This window comes from Macrotis lagotis, chromosome 2 (genome assembly GCF_037893015.1).
Source record: "Macrotis lagotis isolate mMagLag1 chromosome 2, bilby.v1.9.chrom.fasta, whole genome shotgun sequence".
NCBI classification, from domain to species: domain Eukaryota; kingdom Metazoa; phylum Chordata; class Mammalia; order Peramelemorphia; family Peramelidae; genus Macrotis; species Macrotis lagotis.
Genome location: NC_133659.1, coordinates 203934481 through 203962024, shown reverse-complemented (window position 1 = coordinate 203962024; position 27544 = coordinate 203934481). Strand labels below are relative to the sequence as shown.

The following is a 27544-nucleotide window of genomic DNA, read 5'->3' as shown; positions in this document are numbered from 1 at the left end:
TAGATTTCACTCTATTGGGCTAGACCAACCATGACCAATATCCAGCAGTGCCCAATGACTGACCTCTTCTTTGCCTCCCTTCCCCATTGGGAAACCTTTGAGCAAAATCCTCCTGGCTCTGCCATTTACATTGAATGACAGCACAAGACTAGGGGACAACTGGGGAGTCTGTGCCACCAACTAGATTAATACACTTTCCTGAGATATTCCTGCCCCCCATTTTTTTTTAGGTTTTTGTAAGGCAAATGGGGTTAAGTGGCTTGCACAAGGCCACACAGCTAGGTAATTCTTAAGTGTCTGAGGTTGGATTTGAACCCAGGTACTCCTGACTCCAGGGCCGGTGCTTTATCCACTGCACCACCTAGCTGCCCCCTGCCCCCTATTCTTTCACAAGCCAAACTATAATTCAGTAGAAACTAAGGGGGAATCAAGCCCACATGTCACAACAGGAAGAACACAACTGGGCATGGGAGACCACAGACTTACAAGTCTGTGACCTGTCAGGAAGGAGTCTCTCTGAGAAGAGGGGCTTCTTCGGAAAACCTCAAGGAATGGCACTATTCTTCATCATACACTCATGACACAGGCATATGAAATGAACACTCTTTTGTTTCAGGAGGAAGAGATGCCCTGGCCAGGGATGTGGGCTGGGCTGCTCTTCTGGGCAGTGCTATGTGTCAGCTTCCAAGGGAGCCTAGGTAAGTCAGAGGACATTTCCCTGCTGATATACCCCAGAAGATCCTGATGGGACCCTTTTCCCTTGAGCATTTCTGAGGTCACTTAGGGCCCTGCCAACATGCTCTATCCTTTTCCATTCATTCATTCTTCCATCCATTCAACAAACATTTATTGAGTACCTCCTATCTTCAGTTAGGCACAGTGAAGGTAAAAAAGATGAATAAAACAAATTCCCTCCCCTCAAGAAGTTTAAAGTCTAATATAGAAGATAGATCCACAAATAAAGATGAGAAGAGTGACTGTGACAATTTCCATAAGAGAAGAATCAGCAAAGTTTTAAAGGGGTTCACAGGAGGAGGGAGGGGTCAATCATTTGCACAAGAATTAGCCTCTTCTCAAATATCTTCAAGCACCACTTGGTCAGCTAGAGGCCCCATTACATTAACAGGAAGCTCATGAATGGGTGGACACCCACAGTGAAGCTTAAGATACCCTGATGTTCAGCCAGAACCCTGGGCCACCCAACTTGCTCCCTGTCTTCCATGGGAGTGTCTATCTGACCCAGGGATCTCTCCAGTTCAGACCTAACCTGTGTCCTGACCCAACCCCTGTCTTTAATTCCTATTCCTCATCCAGCTAATCGCTGCAAGAAGGCCCTGGTGAAGAGCTGTACCGAGTGTATCCGTATAGATAAGGACTGTGCCTACTGCACTGATGAGGTGAGGAGCTGCCCCTTACCCCTGCCCACCAGAGTGTGCCTTACCCTCCCAAATCTGTAGCAGGATCCCAGCTCTTCCCCACATTTCTTCCAACAAACCTGTGACCAGATCCACACTCACCATGTCCTCTGCAAAATACTAGTGCCCAGCATTTAATATATGCATTATATTGTATAAAGCAAATAAGTAGGCAGTCATAATTAGCATTTCTGGCACCTTCCCAAGCAAAAGAAAAAGGGTAGCAAAAAAAGATTGAGAGATCTCATCAAAGTCCTATGGAAGAAGAGACCCTCGGTTTGCTACCCATGAGAGGAGATAGAGAGACCCTGAGATACCCCAATGCCCAAGCCAGAGAAAAGACACCCAGGAGAGGTGTCCCAGGTTCCCTCATTAAGCCAGCCTTCACCTTCATCGTGCTTCAGTACAGAGTTCAGTCCTCTCCAGTCAAGTGGAATTGCCCCAAGGTCAGGGAGTTTGATCCACCCTGCCTGGTCCCCATCTCTCCACTGCAAGGAGAAGGCTGAGGTTCGGAAAAATAGGTAAGGTGAGATAGTGGAAGAAGGTGCCGGAGCAATCATTTCCCTCGGCTCTGGACCTCAGGCCCCAGAAGAGGATCTAGAAATCCAGGGCTGAGAGAGTAAAGATAATCATGCTTCATATGTGAGAGCTCTGGGCTCAGGGTGGATAAAAGACACTGCTCCAGGGTCAGGTGCCCTGGTTCAAAGCCTTGGTTGGCTAAAGCAAGGCTCTTAGGGGAAGTTATCCACCGAAAACTATCCTATCCCTTTTTCCATTCTTTCACGAACTAGACTTTCAAGGACCGCCGCTGTAACACCAGAGAGGAGCTGCTGGCCATGGGCTGTGAGGCCGGGAGTGTGGTATTTAAGGAAAGCAGCTTCCAGATCACAGAGGTGAGTGTCAGGGATGAGGGGGTCAGCATGGTTGTTAAAGTGAAGTCATGTTCTAAAAATAAGGAGTCATGTCCTCAGAAGCAACTAGGTGACACAGTGGGTGAAAATGGTGGACAAAGTTGAAAGACCCCAGTTCAAATTCTGCCTGAAATATTTACTACCTATTGTGATGAGCCTTTTAACCTCTTGACTTCAGTTTCCTCATGTGTAAAATGGAATGAATAATAATGGAAACTACCTTTTTTCCCAAAAGTTATATTTTACATAAGACTTATTTGAAATGATGAAGAAACCTAGTCCGTTGGAAGAAACACTGGCCTAGGGAGTAAGGAGACTTTAGGCCTAGTTCCATGCTCTGTTACTAGTTGGCCAGATGACCATGGGCAAGTCATTTCTCTTCTCTAGGTTCAAGTTTTCCCATCTGTAAAATGGATTAAAAAAAGAACACTGGAACAAGAGCCAGGAGTCCTGCATTTGAGCTCTCAGCTCTTCTCCTCCCTGCCAGTGTGACCTCAGACAAGGGCAAGACTCCTCACCAATCTGGGATTCAGTTTCCTCATTTAAAAAAGGGGAAGCTTAGACTAACTGACATTCAAAGTCCTTTTCAACTCCCATTCTCTGACTTTATGACTTCAGGAAAGGAGGGGGTCTCTTTGAGTTGGTTCAGAGAAGGAAGCTGGACCGAGGTGAGAAGGAGAGATCCCTGCAGGAACGGCAGAAGCCAGGATGGCAAGGAGAGATTCTCTAGCCATAGATCTCCCTCTTGCCAGTGTCCATATGTGTATATGTAAATGTGTTTATACATATGAACATACACATATGTATGTATATGTGTGTGAGTATAGATACATTCATCTGTGTCTTTGCATGCTCTCCATGGCAGAATGCTGAGATCGATACCACCCTAAAGAAGAGCCAGGTGTCACCCCAAGCTATGCATGTGCAGCTAAGGCCTGGCCAGGAGCAAAGTTTCGAGTTTCAGGTGTTTGAACCCCTTGAGAGCCCTGTGGACCTGTATATCCTCATGGACTTCTCCTATTCCATGTCCGATGATCTGGCTAACCTCAAGCAGATGGGCCAAAATTTGGGTATGTCAGGGCACCTGGAATCAAGGGCAGGACAAGCGTCACCACTTGGGCCAGGCACATCCCCAGGAAGCTAGGCCACTGGCAATGTGTCCAGCTGTTTCCTTCCCCAGCTATGGAAATACAGACTTTGTAGAGGCATGGGTTCCCTGGGGCTACTGAGCCCTCCCACTTTTCTCCCTCTGGGGTATCAAAGAATACCCTCCTTGAGAGGGTCCCTAAAGTCTCCTTGGTGCTCATAATGAGGGATGGCAGGAACTAATTCTTCAGTCCTGGATCGTTGTCCTGCTGCAAATGGCAGGGGGTGGGGGGTCCTATCCAAGCAACAACCCTATCCACTCTTCACTGTCCTTTATCCCCAGCCCGGGTCTTGAGCCATCTCACAAGTGACTACACTATTGGCTTCGGCAAGTTTGTGGATAAAGTCAGCGTCCCACAGACAGACATGAGGCCAGCCAAGTAAGTGAGCCTACATTGAGAATTCTATCACTTAGGATAAGTTCAGTTAAGATTGGAAAAAGAAGGGGCAGCTAGATGACATAGCAAATAGAGCACTGGCCCTGGAGTCACGAGGACCTGAGTTCAAATCCGGTCTTGATACTTACTAGCTGTGTGACCTTGGGCAAGCCACTTAACCCCATAGCCTTGCAAAAATAAAAAAAAAAATGGGAGAACTATTCACCATCATTGCTGATTCCATCTCTGATCCCTGGCATATAATGAGGTAGCACAAGTCCCTGGGCAAGTGGTATGGGGTAGACCCACCCCACACCCCTCCCCTCCCCAGTCAGTCACAGTAATGCAATCATCATGGGCTCCATTAGAAAAGAATCTATCAGTGATAAGATGCTTGTGGGATGACAGATCAGACTGAATGAAGTCCCATTGACTGTGCTGAACAAGAAAGGGACTTGGGAGCTTAGCACCCCACTAGTAATAAGAAATGTTTTGGGGAGTGAAGAGAGAGGTTCCTTTACTGAGCAGGGAGAGGACATAGAGGTCCAGCCCCATCTCCTACATCTCTGCCCTTCTCACCCCAAGGCTGAAAGAGCCCTGGCCCAACAGCGATCCTCCCTTCTCCTTCAAGAATGTGATCAGTCTGACAAAAGATTTGGAAGAGTTCCGGCACAAGCTGCAGCGAGAACGAATCTCAGGCAACCTGGATGCACCTGAGGGTGGCTTTGATGCCATCCTGCAGACGGCTGTGTGTACGGTAAGCCCAATTTGGGTTTTGTCGGCCTGGGCTTGCCTATCCCAGCCCCCTCTCTGCTGGGGGGTCGGCGCTTCAGAGCACAGGGGGTTTCTTGGTCTGCACATTAATCTGGGTGAATGAGAGGCCTCTTCTTAGTCCCTGGGCCTCTTTGAAAAGAAGGAAACCATTGTGTAGGCTCCGGGGAGGTCTCCAAAGCCTGGGATGCACAGAGAGATTTCAAGGGGGTCTGTGAACTTGGAACTTGGAATATTTTTTTTAATTTATCTTATATTTTACTTATTTTTTTTATTACATTTTGACTCTCTAGTCCCTGAATTAGAGAAGGCCATTTGATGTAGATATATATGTGGAACCATACTATATATCAGTGCTTTTTCTGGAAGTAGATAACATTTTCCTTCATAAGAATTTCGTAGTTGATTTGTTTATTCATAGCTTAGTCATTCACAGTTACTCTTCAAACAAAACTGTTACTGTATACAACATTCTCTTGGTTCTGCTTGTATCACTCTGCATTATTTCATGTCTTTCCATGTTTTTTTTAGTTCAAACTGCTCATCACTTTTAAAATATAATTGTTTTTCCAATTACATGTGAAGAGTTTTCAACATTGATTTTTTTGTAAGATTTTGAATTTCACATTTTTCTGCCTCCCTCCCTTTCCTCCCCCTTCCCCATGACAGCTAATAATCTGATAAAGGTTGTATATGTACAATTGTGTTTAACACATTTCCATATCAGTCATGTTGTGAAACAAAAGGGGAAAAACATGAGAGAAAAAAAAACATAAAACCAATTTTAAAAGTGAAAATAGTAGGCTTTCATACTCCATGGTTCTTTTATTTTTTTTTTTATGCTTTTAGAAGGCAAATGGGGTTAAGTGCCTTGCCCAAGGCCACACAGCTAGGTAATTATTAAGTGTTTGAGACTGGATTTGAACCCAGGTAACTCCTGACTCCTGGGCCAGTGCTTTATCCACTGTGCCACCTAGCCACACCCAGACTTCATAGTTCTTCCCTGGATGAAGATGGTATTTTTCATCCTAAGTCTTTTAGAATTGTCTTTATTCACTGTATTGCTGAAAAGTTGTTTTCATTTCTAACAGCACTAACACTGCATCAGAAACTTGTACTATTTTGATAATTGTATTTTAATAGAATTGGCTTCCTTTGTAATTCTATATATTTTATTTTATGCATTTAAAAACATTATTCCTTCCAAGAAGGAGTTCATAGGCATCACCAGAGTGCCAGAGGAGTCTATGACACAAAAATGGTGGAGAATTTCTGTTCTAATAAGAAGGATGGAGGGGCATTTAGGTGGCACAGTGGATAGAGCACCGACCCTGGAATCAGGAGGCCCTGAGTTCAAATCTGACCTCAAACACTTAATAATTACCTGGCTGTGTGACTTTCGGCAAGTCACTTAACCCCACTGCTTTGCAAAAAAACTAAAAAAAAAAACGAATAGGAAGGACGGGCAGGGGATTATCTAGGGTACTACCCAACCTGATCTACAGTCAAACTACATTAGTTTTTTATGCTGAGTGGGATGGTTTGAAAGACTATTAGTTGAACTATCTAGTCCAATGAATATAGTGTCTGATCTTGGTTTTGAATCTTGCCTCAGGAAAGAAGGGATAAACACCTATTAAAAGCCTTCCATGTTCCAAGAACTATGCTAGAAATATTATTTAATCCTCATATCAATCCTGAAAAGAGGCGCTATTATTACTCCCACTTTGCAGTCAAGAAAACCAGACTGAGGTTAAGTGGTTTGCCCTGTGTCACCCAGCTAATATCTGAGGTTTTCCTGACTCTAGACTCTATACCACCTACCTGCTCAGACTCTTATTGGCCATATGACCCTTTGTGTTAGATTACTTAACCTCTCTCAGACTCAGTTTTCCAGATGTCGAATGGGGATAGTAATGCATTAAATATTTTAATTTCCACAAATCTGTAAGATAGCCAGTAGTATCCTGGTTTTAAAAGTGGGCAAAACTAGAAGCAGTATATTATCTCATTTAATCCTCACATTAACCTTGAGAGAGCAGTCCTATTATTATTCCCTCTTTACAAAGAAGTTAAATGACTTGCCCTGGATCACTCAACTTGTGAGTATCTGAGGCTGAACTTGAACTCATGCCTTCCTGATTCCTAGCCCAGCACCATCCACCCAGCTAGTTAGTTTTATGGACTTCTCCTGTCTCCTAATACGTTTCCTACTCTCTGGGAGATGCAGGGACATTCATTTTTTATTTTTTTAGGTTTTTGCAAGGCAAATGGGGTTAAGTGGCTTGCCCAAGGCCACACAACTAGGTAATTATTAAGTGTCTGAGGCTGGATTTGAACTCAGGTACTCCTGACTCCAGGGCCGGTGCTCTATCCACTGTACCACCTAGCCGCCCCTACTGTGCCACCTAGCTGCCCCGGGACATTCGTTCACTGGCAGCTAGAAAGCAAAGGCTTGCTTCAGGACTGTTCTGGAAGTCTGAAGAGGGAACCCTTACATGAGTATGCTTCTCTTTACCCTCCCCAGAAGGAAATTGGCTGGAGGAAAGACAGCACCCACTTGCTGGTGTTCTCCACAGAGTCGGCCTTCCATTATGAGGCAGATGGTGCCAATGTGCTGGCAGGCATCATGAGGCGGAACAGTGAAGAGTGCCACCTAGACCCCACGGGCACTTACACCCAGTATAATCAACAAGACTACCCATCAGTTCCCACCCTGGTGCGCCTGCTTGGACAATACAATATCATCCCCATCTTTGCAGTTACCAACCATTCCTACAGTTACTATGAGGTAAATGTGTGTGTGTGTGTGTGTGTGTGTGTGTGTGTGTGTGTGTGTGTGTGTACTTGTGTTAACAAGTGTAGGAGTCCTGATAACAGAACCATTTCCAAAACCTTCAGGGACTGTTTTGAGTTTCTTCCTTATTAGAAATACCTGAATTCCCAAATTTTTAAAAATAACCTAATTAATATTAAGCTTGTGATTAACTAAGACTCCCAAATCTTTTTCAGTAGGTTGGTTTAAGTAACCACTAAGGCTCCTTTCAATCATCAGAGACTATTATTCAGTGTCTTCTTCAATTTATTCATCAACTTTTTTCTCATTTTTCTCCTTTTTTTCAAACAGAAGCTACACACCTATTTTCCAGTCTCTTCTCTAGGTTTGTTGTATGAGGACTCTGCCAACATAGTGGAACTACTTGAAGAAGCCTTTAATGTAAGAGACTTGGGGTTAGGAAAAGGACTTGGAACTTTGGGAGCTGAAAGGGGGACCTGTGGCTGAAAGTAGGACCTCATGGGACATGGTTGGAGAGGGCTAGGGGCTCAAAGTCAAGGTCAAAGATTGGGGTTTCAACCTCATTCTCATTCTAAGTGACTTTTCCTTAGAAAAAATTCCTGTGCCACCCCCAATCTCTCTCTCTCTTTTTTTTTTTTTAGTTTTTGCAAGGCAATGGGGTTAAGTGGCTTGCCCAAGGCCACACAGCTAGGTAATTATTAAGTGTCTGAGGCCAGATTTGAACTCAGGTACTCCTGACTCCAAGGCCGGTGCTCTATCCACTGCGCCACCTAGCCGCCCCTCCAATCTCTCTTGCATTGAGGGAGACACCTTTGGAGTCTTCTTTTTTCATTTGACTGATCAGGAATTGATAAAGTCAAATGTCTGGGCACTCTGTGTGCAAGGAGAGCTGATGAGTGCTAAAGTGTGAGGTAACTAAGGGTTCAGACTGCCAGAGTCCACTTGCTCATGGCAAAAAAAGGATAGGGAGAGTAAAGAGTCCATCATTCTTTATCAGTAAAGAATTGGAATGGGTAGGATGAGGGTTGTTCCTTCCTCATTCTGATGTCCCCTGTAATCTCCCCATCAGCGTATCAGATCCAACTTGGACATTAGAGCTCTGAATGCACCCCGGGGTCTGCGGACAGAAGTCACCTCCAAAAAATATACAAAGACAAAGGCCGGATCTTTCCAAATCAGACGTGGTGAAGTGGTATGTTTCCATTTGGGCCAGTGTGTGAAAGATCTGTTGGCCACAGGGTTGGGGCAGGAGTTTATTATAGATTCAGTTTCTGATAAGGAGTAGGTGGTCTTGAATGGAATCAAAATATTTTCCAGGATTGAGGAACGATCAAGTGGTCCTTCTCGCCCAATTCCTAACTTCAGAGAACCATGAGCTATAAAGTTTAGGTAGAATGGAGTGTATCTAAGAGGCCAGAATAAAAATACCTCAGGGGTTCCTTTTTCTCTGGAGAAAACCCAAACAGTCCATGTGCCCTCCAAGGGCTACAGAATACCTGCCCCCATTGACCTCTGGGGGAAAGAGATCTTGGCTAATAGGGCTCTGTTATTATAGGGAACGTATCACGTGCAGCTTCGGGCCTTGGAGCAAGTAGATGGGCAACATGTGTGCCAGCTACCTCATGAGGATCTGGAAGAGGAAATCCATCTAAAGCCCTCTTTCTCTGATGGGCTCAGAATTGATGCCAGTATCATCTGTGAAAGATGCCCTTGTGAGCTGGTAGGTAGTGAGTACTGTCAAACCAGAATGATATTTGGGAAAATGACCTATGGAGTGAGAGTTAGGAAGGGTGGGGCAGGATTTGCATGGGGTGTGAGGACACTGCCTGCTGCCACCCTGGCTCTGGACCTGGTTCTTACAGGAGAAATGCCATTCCAGACAGGCAGGCAGCCAAGATGCATGAAAGGGTGACTTCCCCAATCTTGTTACAGCAAATGGAGCCTATGTCAGTCAAATGCAGCTTGAATGGGAACTTCACATGTGGACACTGTGTGTGCAACGAGGGCTGGTGAGTGGCAGAGGATGAGGTAACAGGGGGTCCAAGTTGCCAGAGTCCCCTCACCCTCAATGAAAAGATGATAGGGAAGACAAGGAGTCTGTGGCTCCAAAAGGACCCAGTCCTAGAAGCAGCAAGGTGCCAGAAAAAGGAGGGAAGACAAGAAGGGACTGAAATAGGGGGTGGTAGAAAGCAGAAAGGGACTCCTCTAAAAGTTGGCTTTTTCCCATCCCTCCCAGGAGTGGCAAGACTTGCAACTGCTCTACAGGCTCCCGGAGTGACACGAAGCCTTGCATACCAGATGGGGAGACTACAGTTTGCTCGGGGCGAGGAGAATGCCAGTGTGGACGCTGTGTGTGCTATGGAGATGGACGTTATGATGGACAGTTCTGCGAGTATGACAATTTCCAGTGTCCTAGAGCCTCAGGCTTCCTGTGCAATGGTAAGTGGGAGTCAAGGGTGAGGCTGGAGAGCAGAGAGAGAGAGAAAAAAAGGATATCTCTATAACTTGAACTCCCTCATCTATAATTGGATTCATTCTTGCTTCTCCCCTTCCTATTCTTTCCTCCGCTTTTCATCTTCCCTTTCTTCCTTTCTTCCTCCTTTCTTTGCTCTTTCCTTCCTTCCTTCAAACAATACATCAACAAGCATTACTAGGTTCCTACTATGTGCCAGTCTTATGGTAAGATTTGGGGGTACAAAGACAAAAGTGAGACAGTCTCCACCCTCAGGGAAATTACAACTTGGACTTTGGAGGGCATCAATTCATTCATGCATAGGACTCTGTCTTGGGCATTATTCTCTATTCCCTCTATACTAATTCATTTGGTCATCTCCTCAGTTCTCATAGATATTGGATATCCAGTAAACATCTTAAATCCACTGAATCCAAAAGTGAACTCATTATCTTTCCCCTAACCCACTCTTCTTCAGAATCTCCCTATTACTGTTGAGGGTTCCACCATCCTCCCAGTCTCCAGGCTCAAAACCTAAGCATCATCTACTCCCCTCTCTCTCAGCCCCTATTTGTAAACTGTGGCCAAATTCTGTCAATTTTCCTTTCCTTAATATCTCTCTTATGTGCCCTCTTCTCTCCTCAGACACTGCTGCCACCCTGGTACAGGCTCTCAGTACCTTGTATTCAGCCTACTTGTTCAACTCCCTAACTCTAGTCTCTCCCCGCCAGCCCATTTCCCACTCACCTATCAAATTAATCTTCCTAAAGTGCAGGTCTTATCATGTTAGCCCTCTTTTTTTCTTTTCTTTTCTTTTTTTTTTTTTTTGGTGAGGCAGTCATGGTAAAGTGATTTGCCCAGGGTCACACAGTCAGAGAATATCAAGTGTCTGAAGTCAAATTTGAACTCAGGGTCTCCTGATTCCAGGGCTGATGTTCTATCTACTGTAACACCTAGCAGCTCCTCCAGTGGCTTTCTATCAAGTCTAGGATCAAATATAAAATGCTCACTTTGGTATTTTGAGTTCTTCATACCCTAGCTCCCCATTTTAATCTTTCCAGTCTTCTTACAATTTACAATACCCCCTATACTCTATGATTCAGGGTCAGTGGCCTCCTTGTTACTCCTCCGGTGGTCCCTCAAGTGCAAGATTAAAAAATTCCACCTTCTACAAATTGTTTTTTTCTGTTCCCCCTTCAATGCTAGCACCCTCCCTCTGCTGATTATCTTCAACTTATCCTAACCCCAAAATGAGGTCATGAAGAATTGGACATGACTGAACAACAACAATCCTGTTAGTAAATAATTGTGTATATTGTCTCCCCCATTAGATTGTAAGCTCCTGGGGTGTAGGGACTTCTTTTGACTTTCTTTGTATCCCCAGCACTTAGTAAAAAAGAGCCTGGTACAGAGTAGGCACTTAATAAATGCTTCTCTGACTGCACTAAATAGAAACAGGGCTGATTTGAGGGGAAAAACATAATGAGCATTTTGAGCTACAGATGCCTAAGGGACATGAAATTCAAAATGTCCAATAGGAAAGTGCTGATGCAGAACTGAATCTCAAGGCAAAAGATTGGGGCTGGATATATAGATTTGGGAGTCAACAGCAATGATAATAATTAAACTCTGAGAAGTTGAAGAAGTCACCAAGAAAGAGTGTATATAGAGAAGAGGATCCAGGAAAGACTTAGGGGATGCCCTCATTTAGGGGCTGTTCTCTGGATGATGATTGAACAAAGGAGACTTAGAAAGAACAAGCGGACAGATAGGAGAACCAAGAGAGAGCAGCAGCAGGAAAATCTAGAGAGGAGTGAGCATCCAAGAAAAGAGATGGTCAAAAGTGTCCAATATGGGGGCGGCTAGGTGGCACAGTGGATAAAGCACTGGCCTTGGAGTCAGGAGTACCTGAGCTCAAATCCAGTCTCAGACACTTAATAATTACCTAGCTGTGTGGCCTTGGGCAAGCCACTTAACCCTATTACCTTGCAAAAATGTTAAAAAAAAGTGTCCAATACTATAGAAAGTCAAGAAGGATGAGATTTTGCAATTGAGAGATCAGTGCCCAATTTGGACAAAGCAATTTCAATTGAGTAATGAGGTTAGAAATTAAATTGCAAAGGACTGAGAAGAAAAGAAATGGAGAAAATGAATGTAGAGTGCAGCTAGATGGCGCATGAATAGAGCACTGGCCCTGGAGTCAGGAAAACCCAAATTCAAATTCAGCCTCAGATACTTAATAATTACCTAACTGTGTGACCTTGGGCAAGTCACTCAACCCCACTGCCTTGCAAAAAGAAAAAGAAAAGAAAATGAATGTAGATAACTTTTCTTAGGAATTAGACTGAAAAAGAAGATATACAAGGAGTATGTGTATATTTAAGGATGAAGGAAACTTTGGAGTGAAATCAGTCAGTGGAGAGGAAACCAGTAGAGACTGAAGACCAGAGAGGAAAAGGAGATGATTATTAGAGCAATTTGCTGAAGATGGGAGGGAGTAGGTCTCCAGGATTACAAATGTAGCCCTGGAAGGAATCTTAACTGTCATCCAGAATAATCCCTTCATTTTACAAATGAGGAACCTGAGGATCAGTAGTATCTCTAGAGGGTTTAGTCATAATTAGATCCACATTTTCCTTTGTGCATTAATAAATTCACACATACAGACATCAATAGCAGCTAATTAATAGATAATACTATCATCTTTTCCAGTCATCATGATAACACATTCATATTATGTCAGTACAAATATAAAACTCTCCTTTGTGTCATCAGTTTAATATTGGCTCAAAATAGTTAACTTTAAAGTCTAGGGCAATTAGTGTCTTGGGTTCACTTTGTCCCTGTCCATACCCTCAATATTTCAGGGAGCTAGTTATACCCCAAATTCTTGGAATTCACTCATCTCAGAGCTCCCAGATCAGAAAGGAAATTTTTACCCTCTATATCCACTGAGTAGAAAGTGGCTTCATTGTTCTAGAGTACATTTGAGGAAAAAAGAAATCTCTAGCTACAATGTTTCCCTTCATTACTCATTCCTCTATAACTAACACTTTGAATGCAATGTCAGCTTATCTTTAATCTAGATAAATTCATTATAAAGCCTTAAACTGCAAATAAAAAAAAATATAAAAAAGACTTGAAAACTCCCAAAGAGTAAATAATGCAATGTTGGTTTCCTAGGCAGAAATAGGGCAGGACAAGAGGGGGAGGAAACAAAGAGTGAATAATTTCATCAGGTCCCCAGTATACTAAAGAGTGCTGTCATGGCAAGTAATAAGTTCTAATCGGAGAGCATTCCTTAGGCCAATGAGTCACACAAAATTCCAGTTTCTCATAATTACAATCAATTCTGTAGTCAATCTTCCCTTTACTTCTAATCAATTCCCCCCACTGGCCTGTAGCTACACCCCTATCTATCTTGCCAGAGAGACTCAGTTTCCCAGGCTCCACTCTCCTGTATGATTCCAATATCTCTCAATCTTGCAGTCTCCTTCTAGCTGGGAAAACTACACTTCCTGGCAACCCTTGATGATAACAGAGAGATATATTCATATACAATATAACACACACACACACACACATAGTTTATTCGTGTTACAATATATAATTATAGTAATTTTTGGTCTTAAAAACTTTACATTATTCCTTAAGGACATTTTATATAACTATAAATTTTTCATACATCAGTATATACCAATACAGTACTCCCTAGCAAATGGACTTTACTTTGTTTCTATTCATTTGTTATTATAAACATAATAGCTATAAACATGTTTGTATAAATAGATTTTCCTCTATTTCCTTTACTGACCTTTCCTCTGGTGTGGAGGTAACATTTGGGTTCTCAAAATCTATGCCAAGAAAAAAAAAATCTGACATCAGTACAGTGGTAGGTCCTACCATGCAGAAAAGGCTTTGAGTATAGACTTGGCAAGAGATTTTGTGTCTGTTGTCCAAGGACCAACCTAATTAAGTTCAGCGATATTGATTACCAGAAGGCTTTCTATTTGGGGTGCTTTTTTTTTCCATTCACAGAAATTCACGAAGACAGGGATCTATGTTAGTTTAGGGCACACACACACACAAACACATACATGAAAATCAGGGATCTTTAAAGAGTTGAAATGTAAAGCTGTATCTGTCATTTAGGTTCGTGGGGAAATTATAATTCCTAATAGTCCATACAGCCACTACAGGGGCTACAAAAATATAATGTATTTTCCACTCTCATTGCTTCCACTCCCCCCAGCTATAGGATCATGTGGTCAAATACTGTGACTATTTTGATGATGGTGTACAGGGTTGTACAACTGTTGTTGTACAACTATTTTGTTGTACAGGGTCAGATTGCTCTTGAAAAGAAAGATGCCATTCTTTATTATCATGAACAATATCTGAGTGTGTCTGTTTCCTCACAATCTTGTAAACTCAGGTTTCATATACATGTGTGTACAAGCCTATATAAATATATGTGTGTGCATGTGTATTTTTTATTTTTGTCAGTTAATGGGTATTACCTTCATTTTCTTCTCTATAACTAGCATTGATGCTGAATATTTTCTCAAGTGTGTATTTACTATGTGTACTTCCTCTTCTGTGAAGTGTTTGTTTATATACTTTCTTTTCAGTTCAAACAAAGAAAAATATTTATCAGACACTTACTATGTTTGAGGCAGTCAACTAAGTACTGGGTTTTACAATTGGTTCAAATTCTAGACTTTCTGTTAGGAAAGTCTACCTCAGGTGTATAAGACTGGAAATTGAGAGATAAGAGTTTACTCCTGGCTTTATCACTAACTACTGTGTGACCTTGGATAAATCAGTTTCCCCCTCTATAACATGAATGGATTGGGCCAAGGGTTATTAATCTGAGGTCTATGAACTTCATTTTTTAAATACATTTTTATAATTGTATTTCAATATAATTGATTTCCTTTGTGATCCTATTCATTTTATTTTATGCACCAAAAACAGTATTCTGAGAAGGGTTTTTCACCAGACTTTCAATGGGGTCTATGACAAAAAAAAAATGTTAAGAAATCCTGTTATCATTGTTATTTGAAGGTTCCCTTCTAGGTATAATGTTCTGTGGTTCTTAGTCTCACCTCCTCTCATTACTACAACCAATAACAATCTTCCCTTTCTCTGAATTCTTCTTGCACACATTTTAACATATAATTATTTTAATGAATAGGTCTTACTTTCTCTCCAAGATTGAAAGCTCCTTAAGGCAGGCAACTCTGGTAGTAACTAGACATTTTGTCTGTAGTAAAAATAATTAGGGAGATTGAACAGTGACACAAAGGATAGAATTCTAGTATTAAAGAGGAAGGATAGGACATTTAAGCTTGTGTGTGCTTCCCCAGAGGTTGGAAAAGAAAGTTGCCCTTAAAGGGAGGGAAGGATATTGAAGCACTGGGACTCTGGAAATGGCACAAAGGACCATGAAGTATGGAGAAGATTGTTTCCTAGACCTCTATGAGGAAGAACTAAGCCAACCACCTTGGAAGGAAGCATACTTTCCCATCCTTCAAAACTATGCTTCTCTCCTAGAAATGACTTTGCATGGGCATCTTTTGTATTTTCCCCAAAATCTTATTAGGGAAATGTCTGAACATATAGCAGGCAAGAGATACTTTTAAATAATTGGATGAACAAATGGATGGTCCTTCTTCCAGGTCCTGGCTGATTTTATAACCCTTCCTCTTGGCCCTTAGTTGTATCAGGCTAGCAAGGTTTGACTCCCCTTGCTTTCCCCATTGAGCAAGAGACTTGAGCTGGAAATATAAGTTATGCTTTCTTTTCTTCTCATTTCTTACAGACCGGGGCCGCTGCTCCATGGGCCAGTGTGTGTGTGAAAGGGGCTGGACAGGAAAGAGTTGTGATTGTCCCCTCAGCAATGCCACCTGCATTGACAGCAATGGGGTAGGACTGGGAACTGGATGAGCATAGTCACTATGGCCAGATTGATGGGAGGAACAGAAGATATTTCTCAGGGATGGCAATTGGGAGATTCCTAGAAGTTGGGTCAAATACTAGAGGACTGTACCAACTGTTGCCACCTTCTGGAGAGAGATTTGGAGGGCATGACATAGATGTTTGCAAGGACCTCTTCAGAAAAGATGACTGGATCTTGGTCAAACTAGGACCTCTCTAGTTGCTGAGTGAGGGTTAGAGTAATAGATTCTCTGTCTACAGGGTCTATGTAATGGACGAGGCCGTTGTGAATGTGGACGCTGCCACTGTGACCAACTCTCCCTTTATACTGATACTACCTGTGAGATCAGCTACTCCGCAGTGAGCATAGACTGGGACTGGGTGGAGGGAAGGAGTGGGTATGGGATATAAAGAAATGCAATAGTGGGGCTGAAGGGTGGAAGACAGGAGAAGGTCAAATGGTTTCTGCTGAAGGAGGTTCTGAGGTTCAAGGAGCCTCTTTATCCATTCAGAAGCATATCTGACTGCTCCCTCATTCAGGCATTCCTAGGGGTGTGTGAGGATCTACGGTCCTGTGTTCAATGCCAAGCCTGGGGCACAGGAGTGAAGAAGGGGCAGAAGTGTGCTAGCTGTAACTTCCAGGTGAAGATGGTGGAGGAGCTAAAGAAAGGTAAAGAGAAACTATGAAGGAGATTGGGAGAGTGAGGGATAGATAGCAGCACATAATATCCCAGGGATAGGTTAAGCTCTTCCCTATACAACAGGAAAATTCTCAGAATGGCCCTAGGCAAAGCAAGGTGCCTTGGGTCCTCCTTATTGGAGTAGAATGCCTTTCTCAAAACATGCCCAGCACATCCCCACTGGAAAATTTCTAGGGACTTGGATCACATTTGCCCTTCCCACCCACTCAGGAAAGTTTAACCAAGTCAGATTCCCCCTAAACCTAGATCTTTGCTCGCTTGCTCCCTGAAATAGCTCTTACTTCCTTACATTATCCTTCTCCCATCTCTGGGAAGGGAATTGGGAGCAGGAGGGTGTATGTATAGTTAGGGACTCTACCTAATGGTATAGCATGTGTGAATACAGCAGAAGACGTGCTGGAATATTGTTCCTTCCGTGATGAGGATGATGACTGCACATACAGTTATACAGTAGAAGGGAAGGAAGCCATTGGGCCCAACAGCACCGTCCTTGTACATAAAAAGAAAGGTGAGTGCCATTCAGGCCCATGGAGAGAACTGACTTAGATCTGGGGCCAAAAAGAGAGAAAAAAAGTGAGGGAGTTCCTGTGCCAATTGGGAAGGGTAGTAGGATGAGAGAGAGTACCATGTCCTAAGGGCAAGGTCTGTCCAGTTTCCAGAAGTTGATTTCCTTCTGCTCTTCCCCAGGGGATCCCCCAAACATTCTTGACCAACCTGGCAAGTCATTTACTTACCTCTTAACTCTTCCATTTCCTTATCTGTAAAATGAAAGAATTGGACTAGATGGTTTCTAAGGTCTCTAATATTCTGTAGTTCTACAAGTCTTTGTTTCATGGTTTTCTCCTTCCCATCCCTTCCCATTCCTTAATTTTTTATATTTTGACTCTGTCCTAGATTGTCCTCCTGGAACCTTCTGGTGGCTCATTCCACTGCTAATCTTCCTCCTTCTGCTCTTGGGTCTGCTGCTTCTGCTCTGCTGGAAATACTGTGCCTGCTGCAAGGTAAGTTCCCCAACCCTAGGTCCCCTTGCCATCTTGACACACTTTGCTGAGCCGTATTCACTCGAGGCTCAGCTTTATCATGTCTCTCCATGTGGCTACAGATCAATCAGTTGATCAATTCACCAGCTGATATGTATCAGGTGCCTTGTAGATGCCTAACATAGTACCAGTTATATTCTAAGAAATTAAAGTTGGATTGGTTATAGAATATGGGCATACAGGAGACTATTAAAAAAAATGGGGACAGCTAGGTGGTGCAGTGGATAGAGCACTGGCCCTGGAGTCAGGTGTCCCTGAGTTCAAATCCAGCCTCACTTACCTAGCTGTGTGGCCTTAGGCAAGCTACTTAACCCCATTTGCCTTGCAAAAAAACTAAAAAAAAAAACAAAAAAAAAGAATGGCATCAGAGAGGTATCAAAAAACCTATCTTTTCCATGTAATACTAAGAAAGGAGGTAGAACAGTTTGGGAAGTGGTAAAAGAATAACCAGTGGACAAACCATGAGTTCCCATGAAATGTCATGAGAGCTAAAAGAAAGCCTCCACTACATTGGTTAGATACCTATGGAGGATTTTGGGGAGGACATGAGCAAGAGTTATTCAGAATGTGATGGTATAGATGAATTGCAATCTGTACCATTAAAAGTTGTGTCCATGGGGCAGGTAGGTGGCACAGTTAGATGGAGGCCAGTTTGACTGGATTGTAGAATGAATGAAAGGCTTAATATGTAATACATCTGGAAAATTAGTTAGGGCCACTATAGGAAGAAGGGATCAGTGAATCAATTAACCAATCAATGAACACTTATACTATGTGCCTTATACTGCTAGGGATTCCAAGAAAAAGCAAAAATGGTCCTTGCCCTCAGAGAGCTTTAGGAGATGTCCCCATTGAGAGGAAGGATGATGCAGTAATCGGGACTGAGAAGCAATAATTAGACATGTGAAAGAACCAAGACTGAGTAGTGACAGAAAAACCTAGTAGACTGGATTAGAGAGAAGAGTATCCAAGACAAGACATGGTTAAAAGCATCAAAGAGGATCAAATAGGATAAGGATTGAGAAAAGGCCATCAGATTCAGATTTTTATCATTAAGAAATGATTGACAGCTTCTGAGAAAGTCATTTCAATGGAGTTATTAATTTAAAAGTTAAATTGTTAAGGTTTAAGATAAATGGAAGCACTGAGTGTAAACGTTTTTTCTAGAAGTTTGGTTGAGAAAAAGAAGCTATAGAATGATAGCTTGAGGAGATGATGAGCAAGAGGATTTTTTAAAATTCTTTTTTTTAAGGCAATAGAGTTAAGAGCGACTTGCCCAAGGTCATACAGCTAGGCAATTATTAAGTTTCTGAACTGAATTTGAACTCAGGTCACCACCTAGTTGCCCCAGGGCAAGAGTATTTCTGTTTGGTCTTGCATTGTTGTGAATTATGTGGAAACCAGTATATTTTCTGGCTGTTGGGAAGAAACCAGTAGATAAGGAGAGATTGAAGATTAGATAATGGGAGCTTTCTGTTTAAGATAAGAACGGATTGAATTAAGCATATAAAGATTGACCTGATGAGAAACCTCAGCTCCATTCAGACTGCAGTTCAGGAGGACAGAATGGAGGACTGGATGGTAAGAAGTTATCAGATATAGGTAAGAAGAGAGAGCTCATAAGGAAGACCTTGACTATCTCCTTTATAGTATGAGACAAAGTCAGCTGAAAGGGTTGAAAAAGGGGAAGTAAAGGAGGCTTGAACAGATAGAATAAATGGTTTAGGACAGCAGCTGTGAGAAGTTTTAGAACCAGTTAGAGAGGAGTAAAAATATTTCTTTATCATAGTGAGGGCTCAGTTGAGATTAGATGAAATCAATTTTTAGTAGACCTAGTTAGCTGGATTGCATGACTTCCTCCAGCACTGTTCAACAGCTCAAGTAAGAGCAGAGGGGGAAGTGAGGGAAGGTGAGGGAATGGTCCACGGTTGGCAAGGAAAGAGTAGTGATAGGAAAAGGAACAAAAGGATTCGAGGGTAAAAATGCTCAGGACCTGATGGTACAGATGGGTTGCAATCTGCCCTATTGAAGCTATATCCACACAAATTCATCCATTAGTCAGTCAAGCAGGAAGTATTTAAGTGTCTTCTATTTGCCAGACACTGTATAAGCACTAAGATAAGAATTCAAAGGTCTTGCAACCTAATCAAGGAAGACGTTAGATACATATTGTGGATAGAACACTAGATCTGGAATCAAGAAGATTTGAATTTAAATCTGGTTTCAGGAACTAGCTGTGAGACCTTGGGAAAAGTCACATGACCTCTGCCTTAGTTTCTTCATCTACTCAGCACAGTACCTGGTACTTAAATTCTTGTTTCCTTCCTTCTTCTGTTAGGATATAAAAAATATGTACAAAGCAAATACAAGGTCATTTCAAGGGGAAGGGGAAAGGGTTCTCTTTTTAAATATTTTTTGATCATTTTACATTGCTGTCATTTCCCAAGAACTACTACCCCCAATAAAACCAGCTCTTGTCACAATGAAGTATAATTAACAAAGTAAACCAATTGGCCACATCTAGAAATGTATGTCCCATTCTGTCCCTGTAATACACCTAACAAGAATTAAGAAGAGTGCTTCACCTTCAGTCTCCTGAAAACATGATTAATGACTGCATTAATCTGAGTTCTGAAGTCTTTTGGTATTGTTGCAGCAGTATAGGGCTGAACTGGGTAATTAAAGGGTGGAATCTGGGAAGGGAAGAAAGGGAACAGGAATGATACCCTGGAGTGATAACATGAAAGGACCAGGGGGGCACTATGATAGGACAGAGACCAGGCCAGGGCTAAGTAAAGTGGTACCTTCTCTCCACTTCTGCCACCCTAGTTTCTAATACCTCTTCCCTTTGCCCAACCCCAGCCCTCAGGCCCTGCAACCATCTAGTACATCTCAAGAAAGGAGTAGCTACTTTGCCTCTGAGGCATGCACAGGGCCCTAAGAGAAACAGGTAACCCAGAGCTAGGAGCAGCTCTGGTGGCTAAGCCTCTTTTCCTTTCTGTTCCTTCTTTCTCTTTCACAGACCTGCCTGGCCCTGCTCCCCTGCTGCAACAAAGGTATTGATGGGGGCTGGTATGGGAAGAGTGAGTAAGAATGGGGACTCTGGCTGAAGCTTTTCACATCCTGGTGGGCAGTGGTAGAGGAAGGGAAGAGAGAGCAGAGACTCCCAAATGGGATAATAAAGTAGGCTCAGGATGTTGAAAACTGAGTGACTTCAGGTATCTTTTCTGGTCTGATATACTCAGGTATCAGGAGGAGAAGGTTTTGACACTGTACTCCATGAGTTTCATAAGAATAGCATTGATATAGAAATCCCCCGTCCCTTCTTTAGGTCACATGGTGAGCTTCAAGGAAGACCACTATGTGCTGAGAGAGAACCTCATGGCCTTGGACCACTTGGATACACCAATGGTACGCAGCGGGAACTTGAAAGGGCGTGATGTGGTCCGCTGGAAGATCAACAACGTACAGACTTCTGGTATCTCCAGCCATGCTGCCAATCTCAAAGAACTGGGTAAGAGGCATGGTCAAGAGATGTCCTTAGAAAAGTATTCTGAGCAGTGGTACTGTGGATACTGCTTGCTTTAAATCTGGGAGTCCAAGGGACTTTCATCTTATTTCCTTATCAGGGCATATGACAAGGGTACTAGAAGCCAAGGGTAGTCAACTATAGAGTCAGCTTCCATTTTCTTCTCACCTTATTAGAACTTTTGGGCAAAAAAATTCCTTTCCCACATATACCAGACTTTCTATCCTACCAGGTTAGCTATCCTCCATGACAAAGTTCTATGGGTTCTTATTGGTGGGAATGCTATAGTGACCTCCATAACCTGTCCTCTCTCCACACAGTCCCATATGGGCTATCCCTGCGCCTTGCCCGCCTCTGCACTGAGAACCTGCTAAAACCTGATACTCGGGAATGTGATCAACTGCGCCAGGAAGTTGAAGAGAATGTAAGGCTAAGGGCGGTGCCTGGGGGGAAGGAAAGATTGGAGAGTCTCAGGGCAAGGGTGAATAAATGTGGGAAGGAGTTCACTCAAAGGTAGGGCTCTCCTGGAGAGCTTGTGCCCGGGAAGAAGGGATAGCCTGTGAGGAAATCCACCATTTGTATTTTCCCAAAATATAAAATTGTGATGGTCTGAAACCCTGGAAACTCTGCTCAATAACCCAGGTATATTTTCTTACCAGAAGGATTCTGATTAGGGAGTTCATTTTTGAACCTGAATAAGTTAATCAACATTTATTAATTACTTACTTTTTGATCGGCACTGTGCCAAATACTAGGGATATAAAGAAAAAACAAAAATTGTCCCTGCCTTCAAGAAGCTTACATTCTTAAGGAAGAGACAACATGGAGAGATATATATGAAAGTAACTTTAGAGAGGATACTATTAACTGAGGGGAATCAGGAAAAGGTTCTTGCCAGTCAGTCATGATGGGTGCACTCTTGTAGTTCCTTCTGCCAGGGAATCTGAGGCTGATGGATTTCTTGGGTTCTAGATTTCCTGATCTATAGTGGGGCACAAGGCAATCAGATGTCTGCACAAAATACCAATAGGATAGGCCTTTGGGAATGAAGGGCTACCAGGGGAGACTGCTGAACTGGGACAGAAAAATAGAGTTTAAAGTTTCCATACTGATCAATATTAAGGGGAGTGACTTTTGCCCTTCCAGCCAGGATGAGATAGGAGCCCCAGGCTCAAAAGAAAAAAAGAAGAGGAAAGGAAGAGAAGGAAGGGGCAAGGCCTCCTTTGGCTAAGTGTGAAAGGAAACTAGAAATTCTAAGAGGCACAGATGAAGAAGGAAGGTATTTCAGGCACTGGGTACAGTGAGTGCAAAAGCAACTGTGGAAACAGGGCTCTAGGTGGTCTTTATTGTGCTAGACTGTCCCAAGGAGACAACTTCCCTCCCCCTCTCCTCTGTTTTGTTCCAGTTGAATGAAGTTTACAGACAGGTACCTGGGGTTCATAAGCTTCAACAGACCAAGTTTCGGTGAGTATTTGACATGTGAACAAGTTGACATACCCCAGATGGTACCTGCTCTGGACTACCTGGACAGCTGCCTGTACCATCCTGGTCCAAGACTCCTTGTATGGCATTTCAGAAGAGTAAAATGGTTCATCCCATAGGTCCTGGGACAATCCTATACTAACTTTGCAGCCTTGTAATGTAGTATGGAATGGGCTGCTAGCACAGGAAAATATCCAAAATCCTAATAACCCTCCCCTGCCCCAATTCTACCTCCAACCTTTCTCAATTGTTTAAGAATGGCAAAGATTACTAATTTCTTCTGTTTTTCCCACAGGCAACAGCCCAATGCTGGGAAAAAGTGAGTGGATCATTACCCCGTGGCCCTAGGACTATCATTCTCAGACATTTATCTGTCCCTTTATCCTGCTTCTTCCTCTGTTTACCTGCCTTAACATTTTCTCTTCTTTGGGGGTGGGGAAGGATGTGAGGGAAGAAAAGAGCAATGTGTCTGCATCCCCCAGTAGAGAATTTGCATTCCACTAATTCCATGCCAACTGAGGGGCCCTGTGCCTAACACCATTATCCTCATGCCCTTCAAAAAATGTATATGGCAGCTGAACTTCTAGAATCCTTTGTTTCCTGAGGCCCAGGCACCCACTTTATGCCAATATATGTCTGATTGTGGGAAATGCTCAGGTGCCAAAAAAAAAAGGTTAGTACCCTTTCCTCCTTTTTCTCCTTTTTTCCCCCTTTTCTTTCTTCTTTTTCTCTTTAATTTCTTTCTTTCCTTCCTTCTTTCCCCCCTCTTCTTTCTGACAGGTTAGCAAGAAAAGATATCACTATCCCACCCATGACTTCTCATTGTTCCCAGTTGGTGACCTACATTCATATTTAGTAGACAGCCAGAAAAACAGGGAAGAGAAAAGGACAGAAAAGAAAACAGGACAGAATTGGGAGTTGGCAGATAAAGAACTGAAAGTGGAAGAAGGTACAAATGAGGACAAGAACAACAGAGAGAAGGAACACTCAGGATCTGCCCATCTATTCATAGTCATTCAACAAATATTTATTTAACTCCTTCTGTCCCAGAGATACTGTGCTAAAAGATGCTCAGTTAGACAGTGCACTGATAACAAAGAATAAAGACGCCATTCTACCATTTAATAGATTCCTTTAGTGGAGATAAGACAAGTACATGAAATCTGGACCTTGATGATCCTCTTTTCTTTCTCTGGGTTAGGCAGGACCACACAATTGTGGACACAGTACTGATGGCCCCCCGGTCAGCCAAGATGTCTCTGCTGAAGTTGACAGAGAAGCAAGTGAATCAGGGGGCATTCCATGAGCTCAAGGTAGCACCTGGCTATTACACCCTAACTGGAGATCAGGGTAGGTAGCATGGTCCATCAAACTTTGTGCTAACCACATTCTGACCATACTCTCTCCTCTGATTTGGGTATAATGAAAGAAAAACTAGATTGGTAGTCAGAGGTCCTGATTCTGACACCTACTATCTTTTGACTTGGTCAAATCACTTAAACTCTGGAGGCTTGTTCCTCATCTATAAAATCAGGAGGTTATACTGGATGATCTCTAAGGCAATTAGATGGAGCAGTAGAGAGGAGTATTGGACTTGGGGTCAGGAAGCCTTGAGTTCAAATTAGTTCTGTAATCTAGAACAAGACATTTAATCTCTGTCTGCTTCACTTTCCTCAACTATAAAATGGAGTTAATATTAGCATTTACCTCCTGGGGTGGTTGTGAGGAAACCACTTTGCAAAACATCATCATCATCTAAGGTCCGACCCTGCTCTAAATCTATAATATGATCTTTGCCTTCCTTTCTCTTCCTTGTTCTTCTAATCCAATGTATCTTCCCTTTTCCCTGCTTTCTCCAACCAGATGCCCGTGGCATGGTGGAATTTCAGGAAGGAGTAGAGCTGGTAGATGTTCGGGTCCCTCTTTTCATCCATCCAGATAATGATGAAGATGAGCACCTGGTGGTAGAGGCCATTGATGTACAAGAGGGCACCGCCACCATTGGACGTCGCCTGGTCAACATAACCATCATTAAGGAACAAGGTTAGAACTGATATTCAGGGTAAAATAGAACCTGATGGCAGGATGGAAGAAAAGGAGGATGACATCAAATCCTTTCTTCCACTTCATGTGGGTGAAGAGTTCTTTGGATGCTACTGGACTCATTGCCAAGATGCCTAATCTGCTACTTCACATTTGTGATGAATTTCAATCTTGCCTCTTTTACTGCTAAACTTGGACAAATCACAACTTCTTTGAATCTCAGTTTCTATGTTTGTAGTAGCAACCACAGAGTTGTGAAGAACAAATAAGATAATGGATACAAATTGCTTTGCAAACCTTAAAATGATTTGGTTTTGGTTTTTGCAAAGTATTGAAGTTAAGTGACTTACTTGCCCAAGGCCACACAGCTAGGTAATTATTAAGTGTCTGAGGTTGGATTTGAACTCAGGTCCTCCTGACTCCAGGGCCAGAGCTCTATCCACTGTGCCACCTAGCTGCCCCCAAACCTTAAAATGTTACATAGATTTCATTCATTTGATATAGTTGAGAAAAAGTCAACTCGATGCCAAGAAGGACCTGAGCTTAAGTACTTCATCCAATACTTAAACAAGCTACTTAGTGTCTCAGTTTGGAGTAATTTTCTAAGATTATAGTTGCAGAGAAGGATTCCAACCAGCATTGATAGAGGAATTTTCTTCATTTAGGAGTTTGCTATACCAATGAAATCACATTTTATTATTATTACTAATTGCATTCTTCTCATTCTGTATGATGTAGATGTTTGCTCTGTTGTTACTGATAGTTTCAGGAATGAGGTTAGGAGATAGAAATAAGGGAGGGGGGGATTCTCCTATGACTCAAGGAAGGTTGAAACCTCCCATTGTCTATACCCTCTGCCCTGATTTTTTGCAGCCAGTGGTATAGTGTCTTTTGATCAGTCAAAGTACTCCTTCAACCAAATGGACCAAGTAGCCCAGATTTCTGTTATCAGACGCATCATGGATAATGGCAAGTCTCAAGTCTCCTACCGCACGCAAGACAATACAGCCCGTGCCAACCGGGTAAGATCTTTCTTAGAGCAGCTATCATTCAGAAAGCAATGGGGAATGTGCTCAGAGGAAGCAATATGATTCCCCCTTTCACGTGTGTGTGTGTGTGTGTGTGTGTGTGTGTGTGTGTGTGTGTGTGTAAAGAATAGTGACTTGGGTCCTCAGGGATTTTTCATTAGTGATTTCACATCTTTTGAGGATATGTCCAAATGGTTTTGTATAAATAATTCTCATCTTGCTGGCCTCCTTCCTACTACCAAAGGCTCCCCAAAACCATCAGAAATGCCACAGTCAGATATATGGTCCTTTCAGTGCTCTGTGATGTTGGCACTGAGGTGTGTTCTCTGGTAGCTTTTCTCTATGCTGGTATCTTCACAGATCAGATGTTACAATCAACAGAGTGCTAGGCTGGGAGTCCTGAAAGAAGTGAATTCAAATCTAGCTTCAGGAACTAACTAGGTGTGTGACTTTGAACAAGTCACTTTATTGCTGTCTGCCTCAGTTTCATCAGGTGTAAAATGGGAATCATAATAATAGCAATTACCTCCCAAAGTTGTTATGAAGATCAAATAAAATAATATTTGTAAAGTGCTTAATATACTGCCTGGCACTGATTAAATGCTAACTATTATTATTTTATCCTAAGCATTTCTAACTCTCCTTAAATATATTTTACAGCTCCCTCAATGAATATAAATGCTTTTAGAAAGAATATTTTTGGTTTTACAATCTCTTAGAATTTTTCATGTTTTGCCTTGATTCTTTTTCCATCTTGGGGGATGTCAAACATAAGCTCATAGGACCAACCTCATGCCTTAGTGGTCCTGCCTTACAGCTCTACCTCAGGCTGTAGAGGCCATCTCATCATTTGGTCTTCTCTGGACAGGTGGATGATGGCTCTGCCCTACCCCATGATAGGCAGCATGTAAAACTCATTACCACCAGAGGTTTCTGTTGTTGTTTAGTCAGTCACTTGTTTCTGATTCTTTGTGATCCTATTTGGGATTTTCATGACAAGAGATTTTGGAATGTTTTGCCATTTCCTTCTCCAGTTCATTTCACAGATGAGGAAACTGAGGCAAACAGGGTGAAGTGAATTCCCCAGGGTCACAAAGCTAGTCTGTGTGAGGCCAGATTTGAACTCAGATTCTCCTGTCTCCTGGGTCAGCACTCTACCCATTGTGCCACCAGAAGTAGTACAAACTGAAAATACAGAGAAACAAAAAAAGAATGAGATTGGGTGGACCATGAGTCTGACCCTAACATGAGTCTTGTGTGTGTGTTTGTATACACAAATATACAAACACATCCTTCTGCAGAGAGCAATGAGAAATTAAGTTACTTGTGAAAAGCCACACAACCAGAAACTGGACTTGAACCCAGTCTTCTTGACCAGACCAGATCTCTCTCTACTAGACCTCACTGCTAGTTTTATTTTCAAATAACTATTTAAAACAGTCCCCACTGCCAATGGGAATCTCACTATATAACCATCATTAAAGAATAATGTTGATATATTTAGGATGGAGGAGGAAAGGGATTGGACATAGCATATAACTGTGACTGCCACTGTATCCATGGTCTGTACTCAGATGTATCTGGCTGTGATTGAATGGGTGTCTAGTGGTCCTGGGATCTCTCCTCCTACTCGCCATATACCCAGATTACTGATATTAGCTTCTTACTATGTGTCTAATCCTACTTTTCTCCAGGACTACATCCCTGTGGAAGGAGACCTGCTCTTCCAGCCTGGGGAGATAAAGAAGGAGCTGCAAGTGAAGCTGTTGGATCTACAGGAAATGGACTCCCTCCTTTCGGATCATCAGTCCCGACGTTTCCACATCCACCTAACCAATCCCAAATATGGTGCCCGATTGGGCGAGCCACATTCTGCCACAGTCCTCATTGGTAATTGATGTGATAGAGAGAC

At 42.7% G+C, this 27544-nt stretch overlaps 1 protein-coding gene across 5 annotated transcripts in view; it reads left to right on the top strand.

The window, feature by feature from the left end:
- The window catches only part of ITGB4 (integrin subunit beta 4), a 45095-nt gene that overhangs the window by 5994 nt on the left and 11557 nt on the right, over positions 1 to 27544 (top strand). For all 5 annotated transcript variants that reach the window (XM_074224558.1, XM_074224557.1, XM_074224560.1 and 2 more), the window contains exons 2-27: positions 617 to 698; positions 1315 to 1397; positions 2207 to 2308; positions 3192 to 3396; positions 3756 to 3852; positions 4435 to 4606; positions 7148 to 7411; positions 7748 to 7837; positions 8487 to 8609; positions 8973 to 9137; positions 9350 to 9426; positions 9654 to 9856; positions 15694 to 15797; positions 16071 to 16169; positions 16350 to 16479; positions 16896 to 17018; positions 17405 to 17511; positions 20573 to 20606; positions 20882 to 21064; positions 21400 to 21503; positions 22485 to 22543; positions 22857 to 22880; positions 23763 to 23911; positions 24425 to 24604; positions 25478 to 25626; positions 27327 to 27522. In XM_074224558.1, coding sequence (XP_074080659.1) covers positions 626 to 698; positions 1315 to 1397; positions 2207 to 2308; positions 3192 to 3396; positions 3756 to 3852; positions 4435 to 4606; positions 7148 to 7411; positions 7748 to 7837; positions 8487 to 8609; positions 8973 to 9137; positions 9350 to 9426; positions 9654 to 9856; positions 15694 to 15797; positions 16071 to 16169; positions 16350 to 16479; positions 16896 to 17018; positions 17405 to 17511; positions 20573 to 20606; positions 20882 to 21064; positions 21400 to 21503; positions 22485 to 22543; positions 22857 to 22880; positions 23763 to 23911; positions 24425 to 24604; positions 25478 to 25626; positions 27327 to 27522 — 3295 coding nt within the window. In that variant the 5' untranslated portion in view covers positions 617 to 625. The remainder of the gene's footprint in view (positions 1 to 616; positions 699 to 1314; positions 1398 to 2206; positions 2309 to 3191; positions 3397 to 3755; positions 3853 to 4434; positions 4607 to 7147; positions 7412 to 7747; positions 7838 to 8486; positions 8610 to 8972; positions 9138 to 9349; positions 9427 to 9653; positions 9857 to 15693; positions 15798 to 16070; positions 16170 to 16349; positions 16480 to 16895; positions 17019 to 17404; positions 17512 to 20572; positions 20607 to 20881; positions 21065 to 21399; positions 21504 to 22484; positions 22544 to 22856; positions 22881 to 23762; positions 23912 to 24424; positions 24605 to 25477; positions 25627 to 27326; positions 27523 to 27544) is intronic.